Raw genomic sequence first — 23,731 nt, 5'->3', positions numbered from 1 at the left:
CTGGGTTGAGAAGCTCCCCTGGAGACAAGAAAGGCTATCCGCTCCAGCATTCTGGCCTGGAGAATTCCAGGGACTGTCTAGTCCATGGGGTTGCAAAGAACTGGACACGACTAAGTGACTTTCACTTTCAGAGTAATCAGGAACCAGTCTTTGGGGTCAGACTGCCTTGATTTGAATCCTGACTTCACAGCTTATGCGTGCATGATTTTGGTCAAGGTTCTTTCCTGACTTTGTTGTAGTTTTCTCGGTTGTACCATAAGGTTTGCCTCATAGAGTTGTTTAGGTTATTTAATGGGTCGAGGTAGAATGCTTAGAACTGAACATAACACAATGTTAATCGTTGTTTGTTACCTGTGTGATTATTTCCTCTTTGGGGAAAAGAATTGATAGGGAACTAACTTATGGGAATAATGCAAAGGCATTACCCTTCATGGTACCTCTTCAACTCACTTTATTGACTCAACATCCAGTTCCATCAACTAGCAGATTACAAGTTAGTTTCTACAATACAACAGAGTCTGCTATTCCACTTTCTCTGATATAACCCTATTCAAAATTGTATTCCTTATTCCAGTGGTTCTCAGACCTGGTGCTTTAAGGAAATACACTCAGATTCACTTGAGGAGTATCCAAGCCTCAACCTGTTGAATCAGAATATCTGAGGGCTTAGCATGTGTACTGTGTAAAAGCTCCCCAGGGGATTCTGATGCACCAGTAGAGTTGAGCTTCTCTCTTGTACAAGAATTGATGGTGAGTTCTGGCCATTCCAGGTGCCTGGTCAGTTCTTCTCCCTGGATTTCAAGGCCCTTCATAAACAGAAGTTTATGTCTCATGATTCCTTAGTCTACCTTTGATGCTGTTAACATTGTAGCATTCCACTCTACAATGGCACCACCTCATTTTAACACGTCTGGTGTGCTCTTATGTTCCCTTATTGATGTGACTTTCTTAGAGTGGAACCTTAGCCATATATCGCATCAATTTCAAGATGAGTTTACTTATTCTTTTAGTCTTTACTGGTCTTCTTTATTTCATGGACAACTATTTTCATCAGTATTCTAGGATTTAATCTTTGGATATATAGTCCCATAAAGTTCCCTTAATACATTTAGTTTTGTAATCCTCAGAGGCTGTATCTGATGTTAACAGGAAAACTGAATAATTCCTCTCTCTTGATGCTCACAACTGTTTATCCAGAGCCACTTTATGTCATAAGAGCTACCATGTAATGAGCATCTGTCCAACATGTTTTATGTTTTTTATCTCAGTTTGAGTCTCACAAAACTGACGCCTAGATGGGGTAATCCTAGTTGTATAAATGAGAGAAGTTGACAAAGTTGGATAACTTGACCAATGTTACAAAACTTAGGAATAACTGAATCCAGGTCAGTGTGTGATCTGAGAAAGCTTTCTCTATTTACTGCAATGTCTTGCCTCTCCAGTCGAGATTGGAAAGTTTATTTTTATTTATTCTTTTAGTGCACAGATAATCCAGTGATTAAGTGCTACTGAGTGCCTTTTCAATTTATTTTTTAAAAAGCTCTTGAAATTGTGCTTACCTTTTAGGCATCGAGCTGTCAATCTCTTTCTTCAGGGATATGAAAAGTCTTGGATTGAGACAGAAGAACATTACTTTGAAGATAAATTGATAGAAGACTTAGCGGTATGTTTTTACTGGGTTAGAAGATGAAAGAAGGTCTGGGAGTGGTGGAATAACATTGGTGTGAGCCATTTATCTTATAACATTGAAGAGGAAACATTATTACAGCCTATGGGGCTTATGAAACTTTATTCTGGATTGTTACTGCATGCAATGTTTAGGGAAAATTCGCTCTTCTTATTTCAAAGATCTCATCAACAGCTACTAATTCAGAATTTAGGTAAATTTTGACTCTATTGTTCTTTTAAATTATTCCTCAAAGGAGACTCAAACACCTCAGAACCAGGATAGAACTATAAAAGCTGAACCGTAAAGAATGATTCACCAAAAATAAGTTCAAGCTTAACAAAAGCCAAAGAAAAGTGGCTGGTTGTTAAACATATGCAGGGCAGAGAGTGATAGACTGGATGCAGGAAGAGCTGAAAGTCACAGTAGATATAGAATAAATGGAGAAGTAGAATTTTTCATCCAACCATGCTGATAAGGAGGCTTGTGTTACTGAGAATGCTTTACTCAAGGGAGCCATTGTCTCAATTTTTAAAAATTTGATCAAGAACCACCTTCTCAGGAAAATTAACAAGCATGTAGTTTCGCTGCGTTTTGTAGATTGAGAGGCTCCATAATTCCAAAGTTAAAACTTTGGTCTAAAGTTTTTTTTGAAAAAACAGAAATAATCAGGGAATGTGATGGACAAACTAATCTAATTCATAAACCTTAACCCTGATTATTCCCATATATTTTATTTAGTTGTTATTTTTATTGGGGTATAGTTGATTTACACTGTTGTGTTAGTTTTTGCTGTACAATGATCCTATATATTTTAAGTGAGTTTCACTTTTCTTTAGAATCAAACCGTTAGAATATTAGAATATTTTAACCTTGTAGATTTACCATACTAGCTGCAACATTAAGCCTTAAATCCAAGAAAAAACATCACTTACATAGAAAGAATATCAGTTTGAATGCGTAAGTCTAATAGAGATACAAAATTCATCAGTCATTCAACAAACAGGATTATTTCATTCTCAAGTCAATAAAAAATGCTTAATAATTTTCTTTATGGTAAATGTTCAATAAATGAAATTACGTTTTTTAAGTTTTAAAAGTGAAAATGAGAATAACATGTAAGTGGTTCAAATGTTAACTCATTCAGCATTCTTTACCTCTCTCTCTCTACGTAGGCAACACAAATGTTTCATTTGATAAAACAGTTTGCCTTGCTAGGTGCACTAAATTCTTATACATGGAGTGACAGCATTTTATTACAATTTTTTTTGTATTTGAGATCTCCCTAGAGCTGCTGAAATCCATGTAGCAGTTCACTTTTCAGTTCGTTATGATGCCGCTTATGAGAATAGTATTCAAAATTTTTAAATGGTGTAAATCATCCTTGCCCACAGTGTTTTTTTGTCTCATTATTCAACAACTTTTTAAATTAAAATTTTATTTTATTTTTTTGTTTTATTTGGCTGTGTGGCGTGTGAGATCTTAGTTCCCTAACCGGGGATCAAACTCATGTCCCCTGTATTGGGAGTGCAGAGCCTTAACCACTGGACTACCATAAAAGTCCCAACTTTCTTCTTTAAAACTGTATAGTTTTGCACTGATAATATAATACACACGTCCAGGTCCAATGCATATAACATAGACACAGACATGCACCACAATAGGAAGAAAAAGGCTTTCTTTTTATTTGCTATTCCAGTCTTCATAGTGCTCCTGGGTTTGAGTGAACATTTCACCTTAATATGAAATTTTATGAATTTGACTTTTTTATAGAAACCTGGAGCAGAACCTCCAGAAGAAGATGAAGGAACTAAGAGGGTTGATCCTCTTCATCAGCTGATCCTTCTGTTTAGTCGAACAGCTTTAACGGAGAAATGGTATGGTTGGGGAGTTCACAGGAGACATAGGAGGAAGAAACAGAAACCCATGTCTGAGTGTTCTGTTCGTCACATGTTCATGTTTCAATTTCATCTTCTTCTTGAGAGGAGAGAAAATTGTTCAAAGTTGGTTGGGAAGATCCCCTGGAGAAGGAAATGGCTACCTACTCCATATTCTGGCCTGCAGAATTCCATGGACTACAGTCCATGGGGTTGCAAAGAGTTGGACATGACTGAACGAGTTTCATTTCACTTCACTTCATAGGACCAGTCTGGTATACATGTATGAACCAACACTTGTTCAACTTCAGACTTTAATATTTACCTATCAAATATTAATATTTACCTAGCTCCAATTCTTTTAACAATATTGTAATTAGCTGGTTGAGTTGATTCTGAATATTCTTATAATCTTCTCTTTATCACAAATGTCCTTTAGAAATTAAAACAAAAGAGCCCAAAGTAAATTTCAATACCAAAAGTGTTGGAGACCACCGGTAACCCCAAATTTCCTGGATAGATTATCTCCATTGTACAGTGAGTGTTAGGAAACTTGAGGAGATGGCTAAGCCATCCCCTCGTTGCAGAGTTTCTTTGAGATCTGTTTTAAAGGCCTTCTCTATTTTTCTTGGTTCTTGTTCTTTTGAATTCATTGAAACCACAGAGGGTAAAACCTCTATGGAATTAAATAAGAAATGCATTCATAGGCTTGATAATTAAAGTGTGCCAGCACCTGCCCATTATAGGGGCACGGCGTAGATTCATTCCGTAGATGAGACCTTGAAGAGGTTTCAAAACCTTCATCAGCTTCCCTGTCTTGGGAAAGAAAGCCAGCTTTGCCCTAGGCAAAGCAGGAAAAGAATTTAGTTAAAAATCCCTGTTCACATGAGTCTTGATGAGTTCATCTGACCTCTGTGCATATCGTAATAATGTACATTTCTCCCTGTTAGCTAATGCGATCCGTCTTTCTCTCACTATTTCTCTCTCTCTCTCTTATTATTTCCTAACTAACAAAATCATCTCATCCCTAAGCATAGAGCAGCTCCCTGTCTGGCATTGTCAGGTAATGAGGTATTTCTCATAAGTGGACTTTTCTGATGGCTGTAAGTTTAAAACTGCTAAGATAATTTTGCAAACATCAGGAAGTTTTTGATGGAAGTCTTTCTTCAGTGAATTAGTGATTTTCATGCTTTTTCAAAAGAATATAATAAATAGATTTTAACCTGTCTTAATTTTTAAGAATCTTTATGACCATAATATTTTTTCACTATGTAGTCATTTGGGGAGTCTTTCCAACAAATGTCAGATATCACTTCTGCTGTCAAGATACCTGACATCACGTAAATTTTCTTGTTTCAATGTTTGTATTTTTAAGAAAATATTAATGTTACTACATTTGTGTGTAAATCAGTAAATTGTTTATTTACACACAAACATATTTATTATATTAGACTGTAAGGTAAGATGGGGCCAACTCTTGAGGAAGTCTAATATCTTTGCTTTCTGATTCTACAATATTTTTGAATGATTGCTCTAAGTTTTGTGCTTGTTTCATTTAAGAAAAGACACACTTGATGAAAGAAAGTTATTTTATATAGTGATGGTAATTTTTTGTGTAACTAACCTACTTAAAAGCTGTTGTTTTTTTCTTATTTTTCATAGCAAACTGGAGGAAGATTTTTTATATATGGCTTATGCAGATATTATGGCAAAGGTAAATAAATGTCTTGATTTTAATGGTAAAATATAAAAAAATCTACATATTTCTCAATTAAAATAAAATATTGTTAAATTTTAGAAAACTTAAGGGCATTAATCTCAACTTTTCACTTGTTGCTTGAATATCTGTTCTAACTTTTTTGACAGATAATCATTGTTTCTTCATTTAACATTTTATTTATGGGAATCTCACTAATTTTCCAAACATTCATTCATTCAACAAATATTCACTGGGCATCAAGATACTGGAGATAACATGGTGAATCAGAGAGAAATACACACATCCTGTCTTCTTAGAGTTCATCATCTGATGGAAAGGGCAAACTTTGAACAAAGGATTACCCAAAAGATGCTGACAAGTTTAATGGTAGAGGAGCAATTAGGAGTACATGGCATAGGTTGCATAGCACTGAGTTTTAAGGAAGTCCTTGACTGTTGAATGATGAGTTGACCGTGCAAAAATAGTAATAGCTAAGTATTTACTGGGTGCTTATTTTATTTAATCTTAGAACAAGGAGATGAATGAGGCGATGAGTATAAAAAAGGAGTCAGGTTTCTCTGAGGCTTCTGACTTGGGCATCTGAGTTGACAGCAGTACCATATGCTAAGGTGGGGAGCATCAGAATCAATGCAGGCCTAGAGTGAAGAGGCAAGATGGCAAATTAAATTTTCTACATGTTCGTTAAAGAAGCCTGTGAGACATCTAAGTGGAAATGCCCAGTGTGTGGTAAGAGTCATTTCTGACATTCTGTATCTCATGGAAGGCTTATAAATATAGCTTTGTTATTTGTCAGCATTAGAAGGAAACTGAAGCCATAGTAGTACATAATCTTGCTTAGACAGAAAAGGAAGCATGAGAAGAACAGTCAGCATAGGACCAAGCTTTTAAAGACATGAATGCTTAAGAGATGGCTAGAACAAAAGGACTTCTCCCCGGAAAAATAGGAGAGAATCTTAAGTGTGAGCATACATAGGAACTGTTGAAATGTGTGGTCAACAAGGTCTTACTCTGCTGAGGGACTGAACATAAGGATTGAAGATTCCCCAGGATTTATTCCATGGACATCGTGTGACCATGATGAGAATAATTGTAGAGAACTTTGAGGGAACATTGATGGTCCAAGTGTGTATTGTGGGGAAGTAGAGATTTCCATGTGAGTAGATGTGGCGTAAGTCTCTTTATTGAGAAGACTGAGAAGGGGGCGAAAGATACAAGGTGATAAACATCTAGATGGAATTATAAGATTGAAGGGGGATTCTTTTTGCCTGTTTGCCTTTTTTTTAAACTTTTTAGAAAAATAGATGTTAGCATGCTTCTGTTCTGGTGGGAAGGATCAAAAAGAATAGACAGGGAATAATTTGTGAAATAAGGCTTTGAACAGGTAGGAGCATGGTGACAGTACAGCTTAGAGAGCATAAGGGAAAAGTCATGGCTTCCCACTCATAGTCAGTAATACATTTACCAGTATATTTATGGAGACATAAAAGCAGATACCTTTAAAGAAAATCATCATGAAATTATACTTATATTATGAGCAGTATATAGTCTGATATTTTCTATTCTATTTAAATAAAAAGATCTCGAAGATCATGACTCTCTCAGTAGATTTCATGTCTGGTTAATAGTTTGAAAGCCATAGTGTGTGAAACATGAAAACAGTCTAAATGTCCATCATCAGATTAAAGGATAAAAAGATGAATTCCATATATATATGTCTGTGTATGTGTGTATATGTGTATACAATAGAATACTACTCAGCCATAGAAAGAATGAAATAATGTCATTTGTAGCAACATGGATAGAATTAGAGATTATCATACTAAGTAAGCCAGAAAGAGAAACGCAAATACTGTATGATATTGCTTATATATGGAATCTAAAATATGACACAGGGAACTTATCTATAACACAGAAACAGATTCACAGACATAGCAAACAGACTTGTGGTTTTCAGGAAAGTAGAAGGATGGATTGGGAGTTTGGGATAGTTGTATTAAGTCACTTGAGTCATGTCCAGCTCTTTGCGACCCTGTGGACTGTAGCCCGCCAGGCTCCTCTGTCCATGGGATGCTCCAGGCAAGGATACTGGAGCGGGCTGCCATGGCCTTCTCTCGGGGACCTTCCCCACCCAGGGATCGAATCCTTGTCTCTTATGTCTGCTGCACTGGCAGGCAAGTTCTTTACCATTAGCACCACCTGGGGAGCCATGTATGTATAACTGAATCACTTTGCTATACACCAGAAACTAGCACAACATTGTAAGTCAGCTATCCTTCAATAACGTAGATTTTTTAAAAACACTTGATTAAAAGATGAAAGAGGAAAGATATTTCCTTCTATGGAAATTGGCACTGAGTATTGACTAGAAACTGAGATGGAACCCCCAGAGACAGTGTACAAAGCCTCATTGATGTCAGTTTTTATGAGTTTGGGCAGTACCAGTCTTCCTGGTTGTGTGGCTTTTCCCTGGCAGTTCCCAGAACCAAATGCAGAGTCAGAGAAGGCAAGAAGTTAGATTCATCAAGGATGGCAATTTTTACCAGACTGTTGCTGAAGGACAGAGGATCATAGGGGTTTTTTCTGTCATTATGAGAGTGGCTGAGGCATTGGGTCTTGGATTCTGAGTAAGACAAATAAGGAAATGAGACAAGAGGGGGCTGCTAAGTAAGGGGATTGTAAAGTAGTCCGTGGATTATTTTCCTTTCAGCTGAAGAAGCAATGAGCAAGAGGTCTGGAAAGGGAAAGGCTCCTGTTTTGAGACTAGGAGATTCCTGATACTTCAAATTCTTCCTTGTGACGGGAGAAGAGTCAGCCCCACACTTGTCCGGGTTGCATCCTACAGTTAAATCTAATCTCTTTTGAGAAATGATCAAATATTTGTTGATGCTCACTTTTCTTCAAGATTTTCCCATCAAAATTAATCTCTTTCCATTTATTGTTTAATGTATCCCAGGAATGCCAGCTTTCATCACGTCTTCATTCTTCTCTCAATCAGTTATCAAGATGTGTGCCCCTAGAAATTATTTGAACACACTGTGCTGGCTATGGAGTTGACCTGTGGAGAGCACAGTGGGACTTTATCCTGGCTTATTCTGCCCTGGGATTCTATACATTTACAAGAAATTGCAAGAACTCACTAGTTTTTTGACAGCCAGGTTGCATTTTTTCTCTCATTGTGAGCTTGCCTTTTCACCTCAATTCCAGGTCATTTATGAATTTCTTTTGAGGTTCATCATACATGTCTCTATTTTGGCAGTTGGAGCTGAACCATTGTCCAAGGCCAAAATAGTTTTAAAGTTCAGTTCTTTCATCCAGTGTTAAGTACCTCTTTACATTTATGTTACCCACAGACTTGGTAAGTGTGCTATCCCAGTGTCTCCCTAAGTTGCTAGTTTTGGTGATTCACATCAAACTATTGAGTTAGTAGTTTCAGGAGGCTGCCTTTCTTCACTTTGATAGCCAGCATCCCAGGAGTCTGAAAATTTCTCTTGGACATCATGGTTTCTCAGAATTTACTAGTGGTCATTTTACATTCATGTATGATGATTTTTGACTTGAATTTGACACTTGAACTCTATGCAAAGGACTTATGTCATCCTGTCTTTTCTTCAGTATTGTAGGACTTTATGATGGCAGCGTTCACATCTTAATTGGTTTTTCTAAAATTTCAGTTTTCATTTTTTTTTTTATTTGAAGCCCAGAATTGGGTTAACCAGAACTCTGGATCCATGATACACTCCCATTATTGACTCCTTTTTTTTTAACCCTTCTCTGCCCCTCAGCACTGCATGGTATGTGAGATCTTAGTTCCCTGAATAGGGGTTGAACCCACGCCCCCTGCATTGGAAACACTAGAATACCAGGGAAGTTCCCATTATTGGTAGTTACTTAGTAATTTCTAATAATGTAGTAACTACCCATAAACTCCCTACTCACAAGAAAAGCTAAGACCTTGATAATTACCTACCTTAATTAAAATGGTTCTCTCTTTAACCCGTACCCTGCCTCCCCATATGAGGCAATCATCATCTTATATCCCTTCTTCAGGATAACCTTGCTTTCCTTTGAGGGCTTCCATGGAGACCCAGACAGTAAAGAATTTACCTGCAATGGGGGAGATCCAGGTATGATCCTTGGGTTGGGAAGATTGCCTGGAAAGGAAATGACTACCCATTCCAGTATTCTTGCCTGGAGAATTCCATGGATAGAGGAGCTTTACATAGTTTACATTAGTTACATGAATTTAGTACTCTATATATATGTGTGTGCCTTGTCAGTCACTCAGTCATGTCCAACTCTTTGAGACCCTATGGACTATAGCCCACCAGGCTGCTCTGTCCATGGGATTCTCCAGGCAAGAACACTGGAGTGAGTAGACATTTCCTCCTCCAGAGGATCTTCTCAACCCAGGGACTGAACCCACATCTCCTGTGTCTCTGGCATTGGCAAGTAGATTCTTTATCCTTGAGCCACCTGAGAAAGCCCTATTACATATAAACATGCTTTTTATATATATGTGTGTTTATAAATATAAATATATATATATAATTATGTATTTTTAAAGATTTTAGTTGTTTTAACTTTGAAAAGGGCATGATGTGTACCACAGCTTTCTTATCCATTCATCTGCTGATGGACAACTAGGTTGCTTCCATGTTGATGTGTGGCAAAACCAATACAATATTGTAAAGTAAAAAAAATAATAATAATAATAAATTAAAAAAAGAAAACAAAAGGGCATGATGCTATGTGTAAAGTTTTGGTACTTAATAGTTTTGCTGTTGTTTTCCAAGATACATCTATACTCTTGTGTGTACTGGAGACATTTGATTTGACTTATATTCCCTTGTGCAACTACACCATAGCTTATCCATTTACCTTTTTGTTTGTAACCTTTTCTGTTGAATCTCTTTTTTTTGCTGATGTGAAAATGGGCTTGAAATGCCTATTCTTATTCACGTCCAAAAGCCATGGGTCATAGGATGTATGAATGTTAAATTTGAGATGCCCAACCATTTTCCAAAGTTACTGCCCCAAATTACATTCCTCCTTGCTACATTTCAGAGAGATTCTGGTGATACATATCTTCTCCAATATTTAATATTTTATGTTTTACTAATTTTTATCAACCAGGTGGATGTGGTATGACATTTCATTGGGGTAAAAATCACTTCTCTTTGGGGGTTAAGTCTGAAGCAATGAGTTAATGAGTTAATGAGCAATGAGGGTTAAGCTGATGAGTAGTTTTGCACTTTCTCTTATTATTACTACAGTTTCTGCACTAAGTCATAACTTAGTATTCCTTGTTCTCTTTCCTTTGGCTGTATGTTTAAAATTCATTTTAAATCTTTGTATTCTTCAAGCCACACTTTATTTTAAACCTTGGGTTAATGTGCGTGGTTTTTTTTTTTAATCTTCCCAACACCCTCTTTCTATCATATATATCTCTTCTTGTGATCATCTTAGAAAATTTCCAGTTCATCCATGTTGGTTTGCTGTTGCCCTTTCGTTTTCTCACTGTGATCACTCATGCTTGATTCTCAGAATATCTTTTTACATCCCAGTGTTCCTTCTAAACTGTCAAGCCGTTCTGTCCAAATGGAATGGTTTTACCAATTTAAACAAGATAACCATGTAGAAGTATCTAGAATAATACCATCATAAAGTAAACACTCTTTTGCGTTTCTGGCTAACAAAAACTCTTTCTCTTCTTGCTCTTACTAATTTATTGAAAGGTACACATTAAGTTGTACCCAGTGTTTCATTCTTCATTGATTAAAATTATAAAATGCAAGGGTTACTTTGTTATGAAATTTCTCTCTTCTCCCTCATCCAAATCCATCCAAAATGGATTTCAGTTTGAAATTCAACCTGAAAATTTCTTTTTGCATCCTCTGTCTTCTGAGGAGTGACATAATCAGCAAGGCAAGTAAAAAGATATGAAATGTACTTGATTTGCAGAATGAAATTTCCAGCAGATGGTGGTGGTGAGAAGTACCCCATGTAAACTTTATGCTTATGAATTCTCATTGCTAGTTTTGAGTTTTGCTCTAGATATCTGAATGGTCTGAAGAAGTATCCTCTATTTTGGTTCTAATTTTTTTCTTCAAATTCTCTGTGTCATGCTTCTGGCCCATTATGTATGGATTTTATTCACTTTTTTTCCTTTCTGGCATACAGTATCACTCTTCTTTGCCTAGAAATGATCAGTTTGATCCAGAAAATTGAGTCCTGTATTTTAGGACCATCTAATACAACCTACTGTTTATCTAGCATTATCATATTACATGGATGTAATTTGCTGTTGAAAAACTTATCTCCTATGCCTATAAATCTTTCAGTTTCTCTTAAGTACATTAAAAAGTGCTAGACATCTGCTATAGTTTTCTTGTGGCCCCAGCATGTCCCATGCCAATCAGTACAAGTTTAGCTAATGGATTTGTTGAATTCTGTAGTTCAAGCTTAATATATATATTTTTTATTACAAATTTTAACCTTTTTAGAAGCAAATCTCACTATATTTTCTTAAGAAAAAAAAAAGATTGTTTTGAAATACCTGTCAGATAAGAGTCCCAAATTCCTGTGTATAAGAGCAAACACATCTTTTACTAAATGCCAACTTCTCTAAATGTATTCTTCAACTCAAACCTTGTTCATACCCATTGTTTCTGAAGGTAATGAAATACATCTAGGAGATGACGTGTTTGAGAGAGGTACAACTTTATATCCTAAGAGACATTTTGTATTCATATTCTCATTTGCTTAAATAGTATTCATGTTTGTTCAGTTCAGTTGCTCAGTTGTGTCTGACTCTTTGTGACCCCATGGACTGCAGCATGCCGGGCCTCCCTGTCCATCACCAACTCCCGGAGTTTACTCAAACTCATGTCCATTGAGTCGGTGATGCCATCCAACCATCTCATCCTCTGTCGTCCCCTTCTCCTCCCACCTTCTATCTTTCCCAGCATCAGGGTCTTTTCTAATGAGTAAGTTCTTCACATCTGGTGTTCAAAACTTCACATCAAAGTATTAGAGTTTCAGCCTCAGCCTCAGTCCTTCCAATGAACACCCAGGACTGGTCTCCTTTAGGATGAACTGGTTGGATCTCCTTGCAGTCCAAGGGACTCTCAAGAGTCTTCTTCAACACCACAGTTCAAAAGCATCAATTCTTCGGTGCTCAGCTTTCTTTAAAGTCCAACTCTCACATCCATACATGACTACTGGAAAAACCATTGCTTTGAGTAGACAGACCTTTGTTGGTGAAGTAATGTCTCTGCTTTTTAATATGCTGTCTACGTTGGTCATAACTTTTCTTCCAAGGAGCAAGTGTTTTCTAATTTCATGGCTGCAGTCACTATCTACAGTGATTTTTGGAGCCCCCAAAAAGAAAGTCTGTCACTGTTTCAAAACACTGTTTCCCCATCTATTTGCCATGAAGTGATGGGACCTGATGCCATGATCTTAGTTTTCTGAATGTTGAGTTTTAAGCCAACTTCTTCACTCTCCTCTTTCACTTTTATCAAGAGGCTCTTTAGTTCCTCTTCACTTTCTGCCATAAGGGTGGTGTCATCTGCATATCTGAGGTTCAGGTTGTGCTTCATCCAGTCCAGCATTTCTCATGATGTATTCTGCATAGACGTTAAATAAGCAGGGTGACAATATACAGCCTTGACGTACTCCTTTTCCTATTTGGAACCAGTCTGTGGTTCCATGTCCAGTTCTAACTGTTGCTTCCTGACCTGCATACAGATTTCTCAAGAGGCAGGTCAGGTGGTCTGGTATTCCTACCCACAGAGTCAAAGACTTTGGCGTAGTCAATAAAGCAGAGGTAAATGTTTTTTTCTGGAACTCTTTTGCTTTTTTGGTGATCCAACCTGTTGGCAATTTGATCTCTGGTTCCTCTGCCTTTTCTAAATCCAGCATGAACATCTGGAAGTTCACTGTTCAGGTACTGTTTGAAGCCTGGCTTGGAGAATTTTGAGCATTACTTTGCTAGCATGTGAGATGAGTGTAGTTGTGTAGTTTGAGCCTTATTTGGCATTGCCTTTCTTTGGAATTAGAATGAAAACTGACCTTTTGCAGTCCTGTGGCCACTGCTGAGTTTTCCAAATTTGCTGGCATATTAGGTGTAGCACTTTCACAGCATCATCTTTTAGGATTTGAAATAGTTCAACTGGAATTCCATCACCTCCCCTAGCTTTGTTCATAGTGATGCTTCCTAAGGCTCATTTGTCTTCTTCGCATTCCAGGATGTCTGGCTCTAGGTGAGTGATCACACCATCATGATTATCTAGGCCGTGAAGATCTTTTTTATATAGTTCTTCTGTGTATTCTTGTAACGTCTTATTAATAGCTTCTGCTTCTGTTAGGTGCATACCATGTCTGTCCTTTATTGTGCCCATCTTTGGGCTTCCCTGGTGGCTCAGAGGTTAAAGCGTCTGCCCGCAATGCGGGAGACCTGGGTTTGATCCCTGTGTCGGGAAGATCCCCTGGAGAAGGAAATGGCAACACACTTCAGTATTCTTGCCTGGAGAAACCCATGGATGGAGGAGCTTGGTGGGCTACAGTCCACGGGGTCCGCAAAGAGTCACTGAGCGACTTCACTTTCACTTTCACTTTGCATGAAAAGTTCCCAAATATCTCTAATTGTCTTAAAGAGATCTCTGGTCCTTCCCATTCTATTGTTTTCCTCTATTTCTTTGCACTGATCACTGAGGAAAGCTTTCTTATCTCTCCTTGCTATTCTTTGGAACTCTGCATTCAAATGCATATATCTGTCCTTTTTCCCTTTGCCTTTAGCTTCTCTTCTCTTCATAGCTATTTGTAAGTCCTTCTCAGACAACTATTTTACTTTTTGCATTTCTTTTTCTTGGGGGTGGTCTTGATCACTGCCTCCTGTAGTGTTAGGAACTTCTGTCCGTATGTTAAATCATGTGATCCTGTTAGGAACCTTGTTACATTTTTTATTATTTCCACTTTAAATATGAGAAAACAGAGACTCAGAAAGGTTAAGGAATTTGCCCTAGACTTCTGAATTGGGCACTCTGCATCCTCAGGGCATGTTCCTAACCACCGCACAGCTCTTCTTCCTTAGTAACCAGAACTCTCAGCTGTGGGAATGAATTAAGAATATATGCACAGCTCCTTTACTATTTATGGAAAAATAAAATAATTCAATGGTCAGTTTTATAATTTTTCTGTAAATGAAGGATGTTGCTAGCAGTTGGAATTTTACTTTCCTCCTATAGACCAAATATAACAAACCATGAATTTATTAAAAATAATAGATTAGAAGATTCACTTTAATTAATAGACACTGCTTTCTGTTAATTTTAATTCATAGCTATTAAATATGTTTGTATTAACACATTGTAATGGAAGCATAAAAGAGGAGAAAACAGTGATCTTTTCTAAGGTTTGTAACTTGATTTCAGCAAGGAAAATGCATGAATAAGTAGTATGTACAGTATGATACAGACCTCATAAATATCTCTATGATATATATAAAATTGGTAATTTAGTATTTGCACAGTATAGTTTTCTTTTAGTTCACAAATTCATTGATCGTCATGTAAGCTTCTTACGTATAATGAATATATTCAAATAATATTGATAAAGTAGCCAAGTGATTTATTATTCTGTGCTAATTCATTTATATTTTCTGTCTCAGCATATTCTTATCCTGTTGACCTTTTCTCAATTTTTTTTTACATGTATCAGAGTTGTCATGATGAGGAAGATGACGATGGGGAAGAGGAAGTGAAGAGTTTTGAAGTAAGATGGATCTTTCACTATTTGTCTTTTATCTATGTTGAAACATTGTTTCATAGCTTATAACTGACATTTATGTTTCTTGCTTCATGGCTTATTGCAGCTTATTGTTTCAAGGAACTGCATGTCAGAAGCTGGATGGACAAATTTGAGTCCTAACATTTGCTGAAGTTAAGGCCAAGGAACGTAGACTAGTTAAAGAATAAAGCCCATATGTTCAGGATGAGTGTTCCTGAGAGCCCTTGGAGATGAGGTTGCTTCACATTGTTCTCATCTCGGTGAAGGATGAGGTCTGAAATTTCCAGCAGACATGGGAGAAAAATATTTATGGAAGAGCAACCCAACATCAAGTTTCTAATTAAAGCCTTGGTTTGAATTTTTTTCTGAATCAATGAAGTCCGAAAGATTTGGCCTCTTTCGACTTCTGCCCAATTAGGTCACTCATTCCCTGTACATATGTAAATGGTGGCACACCGTTTGCTTGCATGAGGCAGGATTGCATATTCCTAGAATTATGTTCTATTATATGATTATTCCCTCAACCTTCTCAGCTTTTAAATTTCCTTATAATTTGAAATATTGCTCAATATTCTTTAGCCAAAAGAAAGCAAATATTATTTCCCCCCTTGGCTTAGGCTGCACTTTTTTTTAATATATATATCAGAAAGACTAGCTGTTGCTAACTACCTCTATCCTTATTTATTTTTTTAATTTTCAAAAAGAAATTAAATGAAATAGATTAGACCTTTTTTTTGTCCTGCTTTTAATTTACATGTCTGCTTTGAGCTGAAAGTTTGGAAATACATTAGTAGCCAGCTGTAAGTCTTTAATTAAAGTGGACCCACAAAAAACATGTAGGTGAGGAGTAGATACTGAGTAGGACCCCTTTCTGGAACAACTCGAAGAGAGCGTCCCTGTGGCGTTGTGTCCCTGAAGTCATTGTGTAAAACAAAAATGCCGGAACAGGCTAATTTGAGAATAACCCATGACTATTGCTGGCTGAGAAAAAATGCCTTAAGATTCATTTCCTGGATAACACTATAATCTTTTCTAATGTATGTGTGTTCTAGTCTCAATAAGATAAGAAACAGCTAAGTTAGAATGAGCTGTGAGCGGCAAGTCATACTATTTTTCTGAAGTGCACACCATATATACTCTATCGCTTGTCTTCCGAGCAATTGTTTATTGCTATTTTGCTTCTTGTCCTCATCCTTCCTTAAGGTCACAGGATCCCAACGCAGCAAGGTAAAACTATATATATGTGTGTATTTGTCTGGGTCTGAGTTTCAGTTTCTTGTGACATTTACCTTTGTTAGACCCAACATCTTGGATTCTTTTGTTTAAACAAAAAAAAATAGATCTTACAATCTTTGTACCAAGTTTGTAGCTCCCGTGCAATTGGTCTCTTCAGTATCCCTTGCTTGACATAAGTTTATTCTTCTTGCAACTTAAATGACTCATAATTTGACATTTTATCATCCATGTTGCATTTGAACTAAGTACTGTGCTGAGATGAAAAAGTCTACCCTTTAGGTGATTAAATTTTAGCTGATGACTTTTCATTGTAACATTTCATGCCTTATCCCTCTTGAGAGTTTTTATACTGGTCTCATTTCTAGAAAAGAGATATGATATATGGTATTGCTGGTGGAATTAGAAATAATCTTCTTTTCCTTTATGCTAGAAATACCTTCAACTGGTAATTAGAGAGGATATTCCATGATTTCAGTGTTGATTTAGTATTTCCTTATAGGGAAGAGCTAGATGACCTTTTCTATCTCTGAATATTCTGAAGAGCTAAGTGTGTGGAAAGTTTGCTAAGAGAAAATATTTTAGAATCACACAAATTTGCCTTTCATTTGAACTCTGTTAAGCTTACATTTTATTTTCATGAGACTGTTTGGTCAGAAAATCGGTCATGCTGCTGCTGCTGCTAAGTCGCATCGGTCGTGTCCAACTCTGTGTGACCCCATAGACGGCAGCCCAACAGGCTCCTCTGTGCCTGGGGATTCTCCAGGCAAGAACACTGGAGTGGGTTGCCATTTCCTTCTCCAATGCATGAAAGTGAAAAGTGAAAGTGAAGTCGCTCAGTCTTGTCCGACTCTTAGCGACCCCATGGACTGTAGCCTACCAGGCACCTCTGTCCTTGAGATTCTCCAGGCAAGAGTACTGGAGTGGGTTGCCATTGCCTTCTCCGAAAATCAGTCATAAACATCCCCAAAATAAAATGCCTATAATGACTTTAGTTAAAAAAAAGAAAAAAAAAACTTTTCTGAGTGTAGAGTATCCTTTTTTGCCTTCTATTTTATAAAGTGAACTATTGCTGTTAAAGTGAATTTAAAATGTCATAAAGAATCTACTTTTAAGAAACAAATTATAATGTTTTTTACTCACATATTTGGAGAAATATATTTTTCTTATATCTTTTTAAAATTTGACTTCATGCAGAGCTACTAGATTTAGCTCCAATCAGATGGATATAATTTAATGGCATATAATATGCATAAAATTTATAAATTATAATTATCAGTAGGTATAATGAATATAATCCTGATTTGGTGGATTTTTATAGTTTTATCACTGATGAGCTCAGATAGAATTCCTGTGACTTGTTGAGGGTTGGAAAATATGAAGGGACCTCCTAACATTCTCCAAAGATTTGACTTCATTAGACACCATTGCAGTTCATGCCGCAGAGTATATATTGACATCCATGGAATGGGGGTGTATAAGGAAGGCTGGGATAAGAAAGTGTTGCTGGTTAAGAAAACCATTTTACTCTGAAGAGGAATGTAGTTTCAGGAAGAACTAAAGGCAAATACAGTTTGGTAAATAGGATCAAATTTGCTGACATTAGAAAGGTTCCCTATTCAGAAAAAAAAAAAAAAGTATGGAAATAACTAGTAGTGGAATCTTAGCATTTAGCGTGTAGGATTCAAGTCATACTGAGAACAAGAAATCAGGAGACTGTGGAGCCCCACCTGGGAGGATGGGCTACATGCCATGGATTTAGGATGTTGGGAGAGAAGCTGACATAATGGTGAAACCTGGTAATTAATCCCCCCAGAGGAGCTAGAGGCCACCAGATATGACTGTCCCAGTAGAAGAGAGGATTTTAAAGTTACTAATGGTTGCCCTTTATTCATATACATAACACAATAGACAAGATTTGGAAATTTTCACTTCTTAACCAGTGCTTTACTCATTCTTCATGTAATTTTGTACTGTAATCATTTATGCCTAATATGTGTAACAATCTATTTGTAAAATATATACTATGTAAGTAAACAACCTGAACTCTTCCCAAGTTGAAAAAAGAGAACCAGGGTTTTCAGAGAGTTGACAGAGTCGACAACCTTTGAAGATAATTTTGTCTGAAATTGACTCTCTGATACCAATAACACGACTGAAAAAATTTGGCCAGACAACTGAATTACTACTTTCTCTTTATAAATTTAGTAACGTACTAGACTTTTTACATTGAGATGTCTGGTTGGCTAACATCATTTAGCCATAGTCTGATAGTGGAATTTTTCATCTAAGTTATAATGAATTTGACAGGTCATTTGGTAGTTTCAGTAATTCTTTAAACAAATTATATTAAATAAATTTGGGAATAACATAGTGTGTGTGATTATTGAATTTTATCCCAATAACTGGCTGATTATTAATATTTGTTGTACTTTCTACTTAAATTCTCTGTCTATAAAGATACTGAGAAGAAGAAAGAAGTAGATTAAAAAGGTAGCATTAGAAGGAAAATTTCCATGAAGAATAAAGTAAACTAAATAAAGCTCAAGAAACATGGGAAAACAAGGAGTAGAGGCTAAAGTGCCTGGTATTAGCCAGCCCTTTTCTTCTGAGCTCTGTGTGTTTTACTGATGAGATCCTGTTAAAACTTGCCTGATTTAAGTTGATAATTTAATTCCCAGCTTACTCTGTAATATATGTATATTTACCTACAACTACTTATTAAAAATTATATTGCATAATTAGTAGTTATATATTTCTTTGACTTCAGGCTACTTTAATATTAAAACTATAAAAAGGGATAGTTAAATCTTATAAAGAAGCCAGTATTAACTGAAAGGAAAGAAATGTTTTAGCAATGACCCAGAGTGTTAATTACTACAGTCCAGTGCTTTTCTGGCCTTTGAATTTTTCATAAGCAAAACACATAATAATAAGAAATAAATTATAATGTTTCAAGTCAAGTAACTTTTCTGAGCATGACAGGTTTTTCTCACCTAGAACAACAAAAGCCGACCACATTTTTAAATTAAGATTTTTCAAAACATACAGAAACATTGTTCCAATGCTTACTTCTCCTAGTACCATTCTTTCAAATCTGAGGGTGCAGCGTTCAGTGATAATTCAATGAAAGCATTTCTGTGGAATGTTAAGTGCTATAATATAGATTTATTACTTATGGAAAACCCTAAATTAATGACAGCGAAGCTTAAGTAATCTAGAGGAATGGACCATTAACTCGCTTTCTAGGCCATCTTTCTCAAGTACAATATTAAGCAAGTTGCATCATCCTTTGGCAAATGCCCAGTTTCTACTTCACAGATGAATTCTCTGGTAAGTCCCCGAGGTCCTATTATTCTGTACTATTGATTAAGGAGAATTCCTTGTGTCTTCAGTGCCAAATATGGCTGTGGCAGAGTTGATATTCTATAATAAAAATTTAGATTAATCTGTGTTTCTCCCTGATGGGCCTCAGACATAACTAAAGCGACATCATACCCGCCCAATACTTAGAGCAATACCCAGCTCACATTCCAAAGAATGTTTGATTACATGTGGAGGAATCAATTTAGGTCTAAAATGTCTTAAGGATTGATGTTTTATAGCTAAACACCATGATAAAAACATTTATTTTTTTGGTAATGAATTGACTATAAGATGTTCCCTTTCCAATAGCTACTCATAATTTGATCTCTGAAGGGCTTATTTACTTCTGTTTATAAGAGCACAGTAATTTAAATTATAATAACTTCATGAATCTTAACCAAAGAGAAGCACTAAATATTTAAAAATTGAGATACATCTGTGGTTGTAAAACATGGAAATAATTATCTCTTTTATTAAGAAAATTTATATTTCTTTAGTTTCTTCCTCAGAAGCTCTGTGGTATCAACATATGGACTCTAGAGTGTTGAGTTGCTGTCATACTGTTGAATGATTGAAGGGGAAGGGGGAAGGACTTTTCATGGCCAGTGTTCTCTAATACTCATGCTTATTGTTGCAATCTGCCAACTCCATTTTTATATACTGAAATTGTTGATCTCAAGTAACACCCTCCCATCTTAGCCCAGGTTCTGTAGAAAACAGAGCAAAGAGGTTATTTGCTAGCACTTTGTTGGAGTTGTTACAATCTTAGGGAAGTAAGAGTGAGGAAAGAGAGAACCAGATACTTGGAGGCAGAGAGAACACAGTAATGCATTCTTGAGCTGACTAGCTAACCACAGCAAACCAGCAGAATAGCTTTTTGCCTGGTTGTGTTAGATGGCCCTGAAGAAGCCATATGGATCATGGAATGGTACTTCCTGGGGAAAGGGGGACACTTCTGGTCACTGGGTGTTAATTTGTTCATATATCTGCTGATATTAATCAGCTCTTCCAGAAGGCAGACCCCTGGGGAAACCAGAACCAACTTGGGTTCAGCCTCTTGAATGTCCAGGCACTGCTGTCTCTCCATTTCCATCAGGATGTGGTCTCCTTAGACAGTGGTCACGGTGCTAAGAGTTCGCTTTCACAACCAAATAACCGGTACAAACTGTCTCTAGGGCCACTGTCCTTCAGAAGCAAGACAAGTTGCTAAGACTTAGAGAGAAGGGGGTTTAGGGTAGGCTAGAGTACTGGTCCTGATACAAGGAAAATTCCCCAAAAGTACAGTCCTCTATATTGTATATAGTAATTTATACACAAAAATGTGTAGCCCTAAATAGCATATGATATGTAGACAACACATATTTAAACATTTAATTGTGCATCTAATTGTGCATTTGATATGCACAATAATTTGACTTCATGTGCTGTTGTTTTTAAAAATAATCCCAGTTGAGATTGATATGTGTACACCACTATATTTAAAATAGATAACCAACGAGGACCTACTATACAGCACAGGGAACTCTGCTCAATATTCTGTAATAACCTAAATGAAAAAAAAAATTTTTAAACAATAGGTAATGTATAACTGAATCACTTTGGTGTATACCTGAAACTAACACAACATCATTAATCAACTATGCTCTAATATCAAATAAGAATAAAATAATAATAATAGTAATCTCAGTTGAAGCTTATGCTTGACCACATTATGTACAGGAAATGAGATACAGCGGAATCATTAAGAACATAGACACTTGAGTGGACCACCTGTGTTTGAATCCCAGCTCCACCTTATGGATATGTAATCTTAAGTCTCAATTTGCCTATCTATAAAATGGAGCTAATTAGGTCTCTATTTCATAGGACTGTGACGAGGATTAAATTAATTTATATACATATATATGTATCAGTTCAGTTCAGTTCAGTCACTCGGTCGTGTCCGACTCTTTACGACCCCGTGAATCGCAGCACGCCAGGCCTCCCTGTCCATCACCAACTCCCGGAGTTCACTCAGACTCACATCCATCGAGTCAGTGATGCCATCCAGCCATCTCATCCTGGGTCGTCCCCTTCTCCTCCTGCCCCTAATCCCTCCCAGCATCAGAGTCATATATATTCCACTCAGAATATTGCATATCACATAGCAAGCTCTAAGTATTTGCTATTATCGTTATATTTAATCAATTTCCCTTCTTTACTAAAATCAAGTCAGAGAAGTCCATAGAGGAAATTTTTCAGCATAGTGAGCACAGAACCTCACAAGGTAGGAGATCTGGGTTCTCATCTGGGTGCTAACCAGATGACCTTCAGTAGGTCATATTTAATTGCCCTGTACCTCAGCATTTTCATCTTTGGACTGAAAGCTTTGAGCTGTTTTCTCAGGGGTAATATCCACCTTTAAAACTATCTGATTTGCTGGTTTTGCAGTTCTTTTCATTTTTCAGGACAATTTCAAAACTCTTACAGATTTCTAGGTGCATAAATAACAATTAGAAGCATGCAAATTTTAATTATTTTTCTTCTGATCTTTTTTTGAAGGAATGAAAAAGAAAAACTCCATTTTTTTTTAGTGTAGGGATTTCACAATAAAAATGATTTATAGAAAATGTCTAGCTTCTGTACATATGTATCTCTATCACTTCCTCGCTTGTTATTTAAAATACCACACAATTATACATAATACAGTTAGATAAAGGAAAAAAAATGTATTGGGAGATGGAAAGCATTTAGGGGTCTTCGAAGAATATGAGTAATCCAGAAGTTCATGCCACTAATGTTGGCATGTTGCTAATTTGCTGCAGGTTGTTAGTACTACTGATTCCAAGGTTTCTAGGAATCAACATAAAACCATATAAATGTAAAAATTTGCTATATCAAAATACAGAGACAATCTTCTTGTTTCAGGAAAAAAAGGAATACCTGTAGCATCTTTCTTCCTGAGGATCTTTGTGGGAATAACAATGTGTGATATAATGAAAAAAGTCCTTGGTAATTCAGTAAATGTAATTATTTGAGAATTAATACAATAAAGTCCAGGTGTATAGGTGCCATCATGGGATAGTTTAATGTAGAATAAGCACCAGGTGTCTTGAAGCATGGAAAGTCTGTGAATCCTCAAGAGAGTCTCAAGAAGAATCCTTCTCTCAGCTAAACAGGGAACACTTAGAAGGGAATTTGAGACTGTGTCAAGAACTTAAAGTGCAACTAAGAGTTAGTCTGGGGTGGGATTAATAACCATTTGTGAAAACTTAGAATTGTAAATATTAATACTTGAACTACTAGAATCAGGAGAGCTCAAAATCCAAATAATGAGTTGCTGTGATCGTTCTATGATACAATTTCTTCTAACTGCTGCTTCTCTCTAATTATTCCAACCTCTGGCACCTTCTCATCTAACCATTCCTTCCTGTGATTGGAGGTCATATTGTTGTTCAGCTGCCAAGTTGTGTCTAACTCTTTGCGACCCCGTGGACTGCAGCACGCTAGGCTTCCCTGTCCCTTACCACCTCCGCAGATTTGCCCAAGTTCATGTCCATTGAATCAGTGATGCCATACAACTATCTCATCCTCTGTCACCCTCTTCTCCTTCTGCCTTCAGTCTTTCCCAACATCAGGGTCTTTTCCAATGAGTCAGCTGTTTGCATTTATGGGAGGTCATAAATCACCTTATTGTCCTTATTCTCTCCTTTGTCAGACTATCTTAGTAGACTGCATAGGCACTTATTCTCTGTAGTCAAGACAGTATCCAGTGCTTTTAAGGCTTAAACAAACAAATAGGTAGATGAAGCCTGTTTTAAGTCAACATTGTACTCAGGACAAACTACATGCCCTCTAATGATAAATCAGCGTGACATTGCTAATTTGATAACCTCCGATTTTAGAGTTACTCATTCTTTCTTTTCATTTTGTACTTGGTTACTGGAGCTTTTTGTTGCATATTATAAATTTGTCAATAGGATCTTGAATTAGAAAATCATTTTAACTCAGCTGGGTTTATTGCTTTAGCATACTAGTGAAAGTCACTCAGTCATGTCCAACTCTTTGTGACCCGATAGACTAGACAGTCCATGGAATTCT

General features: G+C 36.6%; 1 protein-coding gene across 1 annotated transcript in view; it reads left to right on the top strand.

Annotated features, from left to right (window-relative positions):
• Nucleotides 1-23,731, top strand: part of LOC120860476 (ryanodine receptor 2-like) — an 804,098-nt gene that overhangs the window by 680,199 nt on the left and 100,168 nt on the right. Inside the window, exons 77-81 of the mRNA XM_040236295.1 lie at nt 1,567-1,663; nt 3,440-3,543; nt 5,206-5,257; nt 14,984-15,037; nt 16,256-16,279. Of these exons, the coding sequence (XP_040092229.1) occupies nt 1,567-1,663; nt 3,440-3,543; nt 5,206-5,257; nt 14,984-15,037; nt 16,256-16,279 (331 nt within the window). The remainder of the gene's footprint in view (nt 1-1,566; nt 1,664-3,439; nt 3,544-5,205; nt 5,258-14,983; nt 15,038-16,255; nt 16,280-23,731) is intronic.

Source organism: Oryx dammah, unplaced genomic scaffold (genome assembly GCF_014754425.2).
Source record: "Oryx dammah isolate SB20612 unplaced genomic scaffold, SCBI_Odam_1.1 HiC_scaffold_11077, whole genome shotgun sequence".
Lineage (NCBI taxonomy): Eukaryota > Metazoa > Chordata > Mammalia > Artiodactyla > Bovidae > Oryx > Oryx dammah.
Note: the sequence above shows the minus strand (reverse complement) of the source record. Positions and strands in the feature narration are given on the sequence as shown.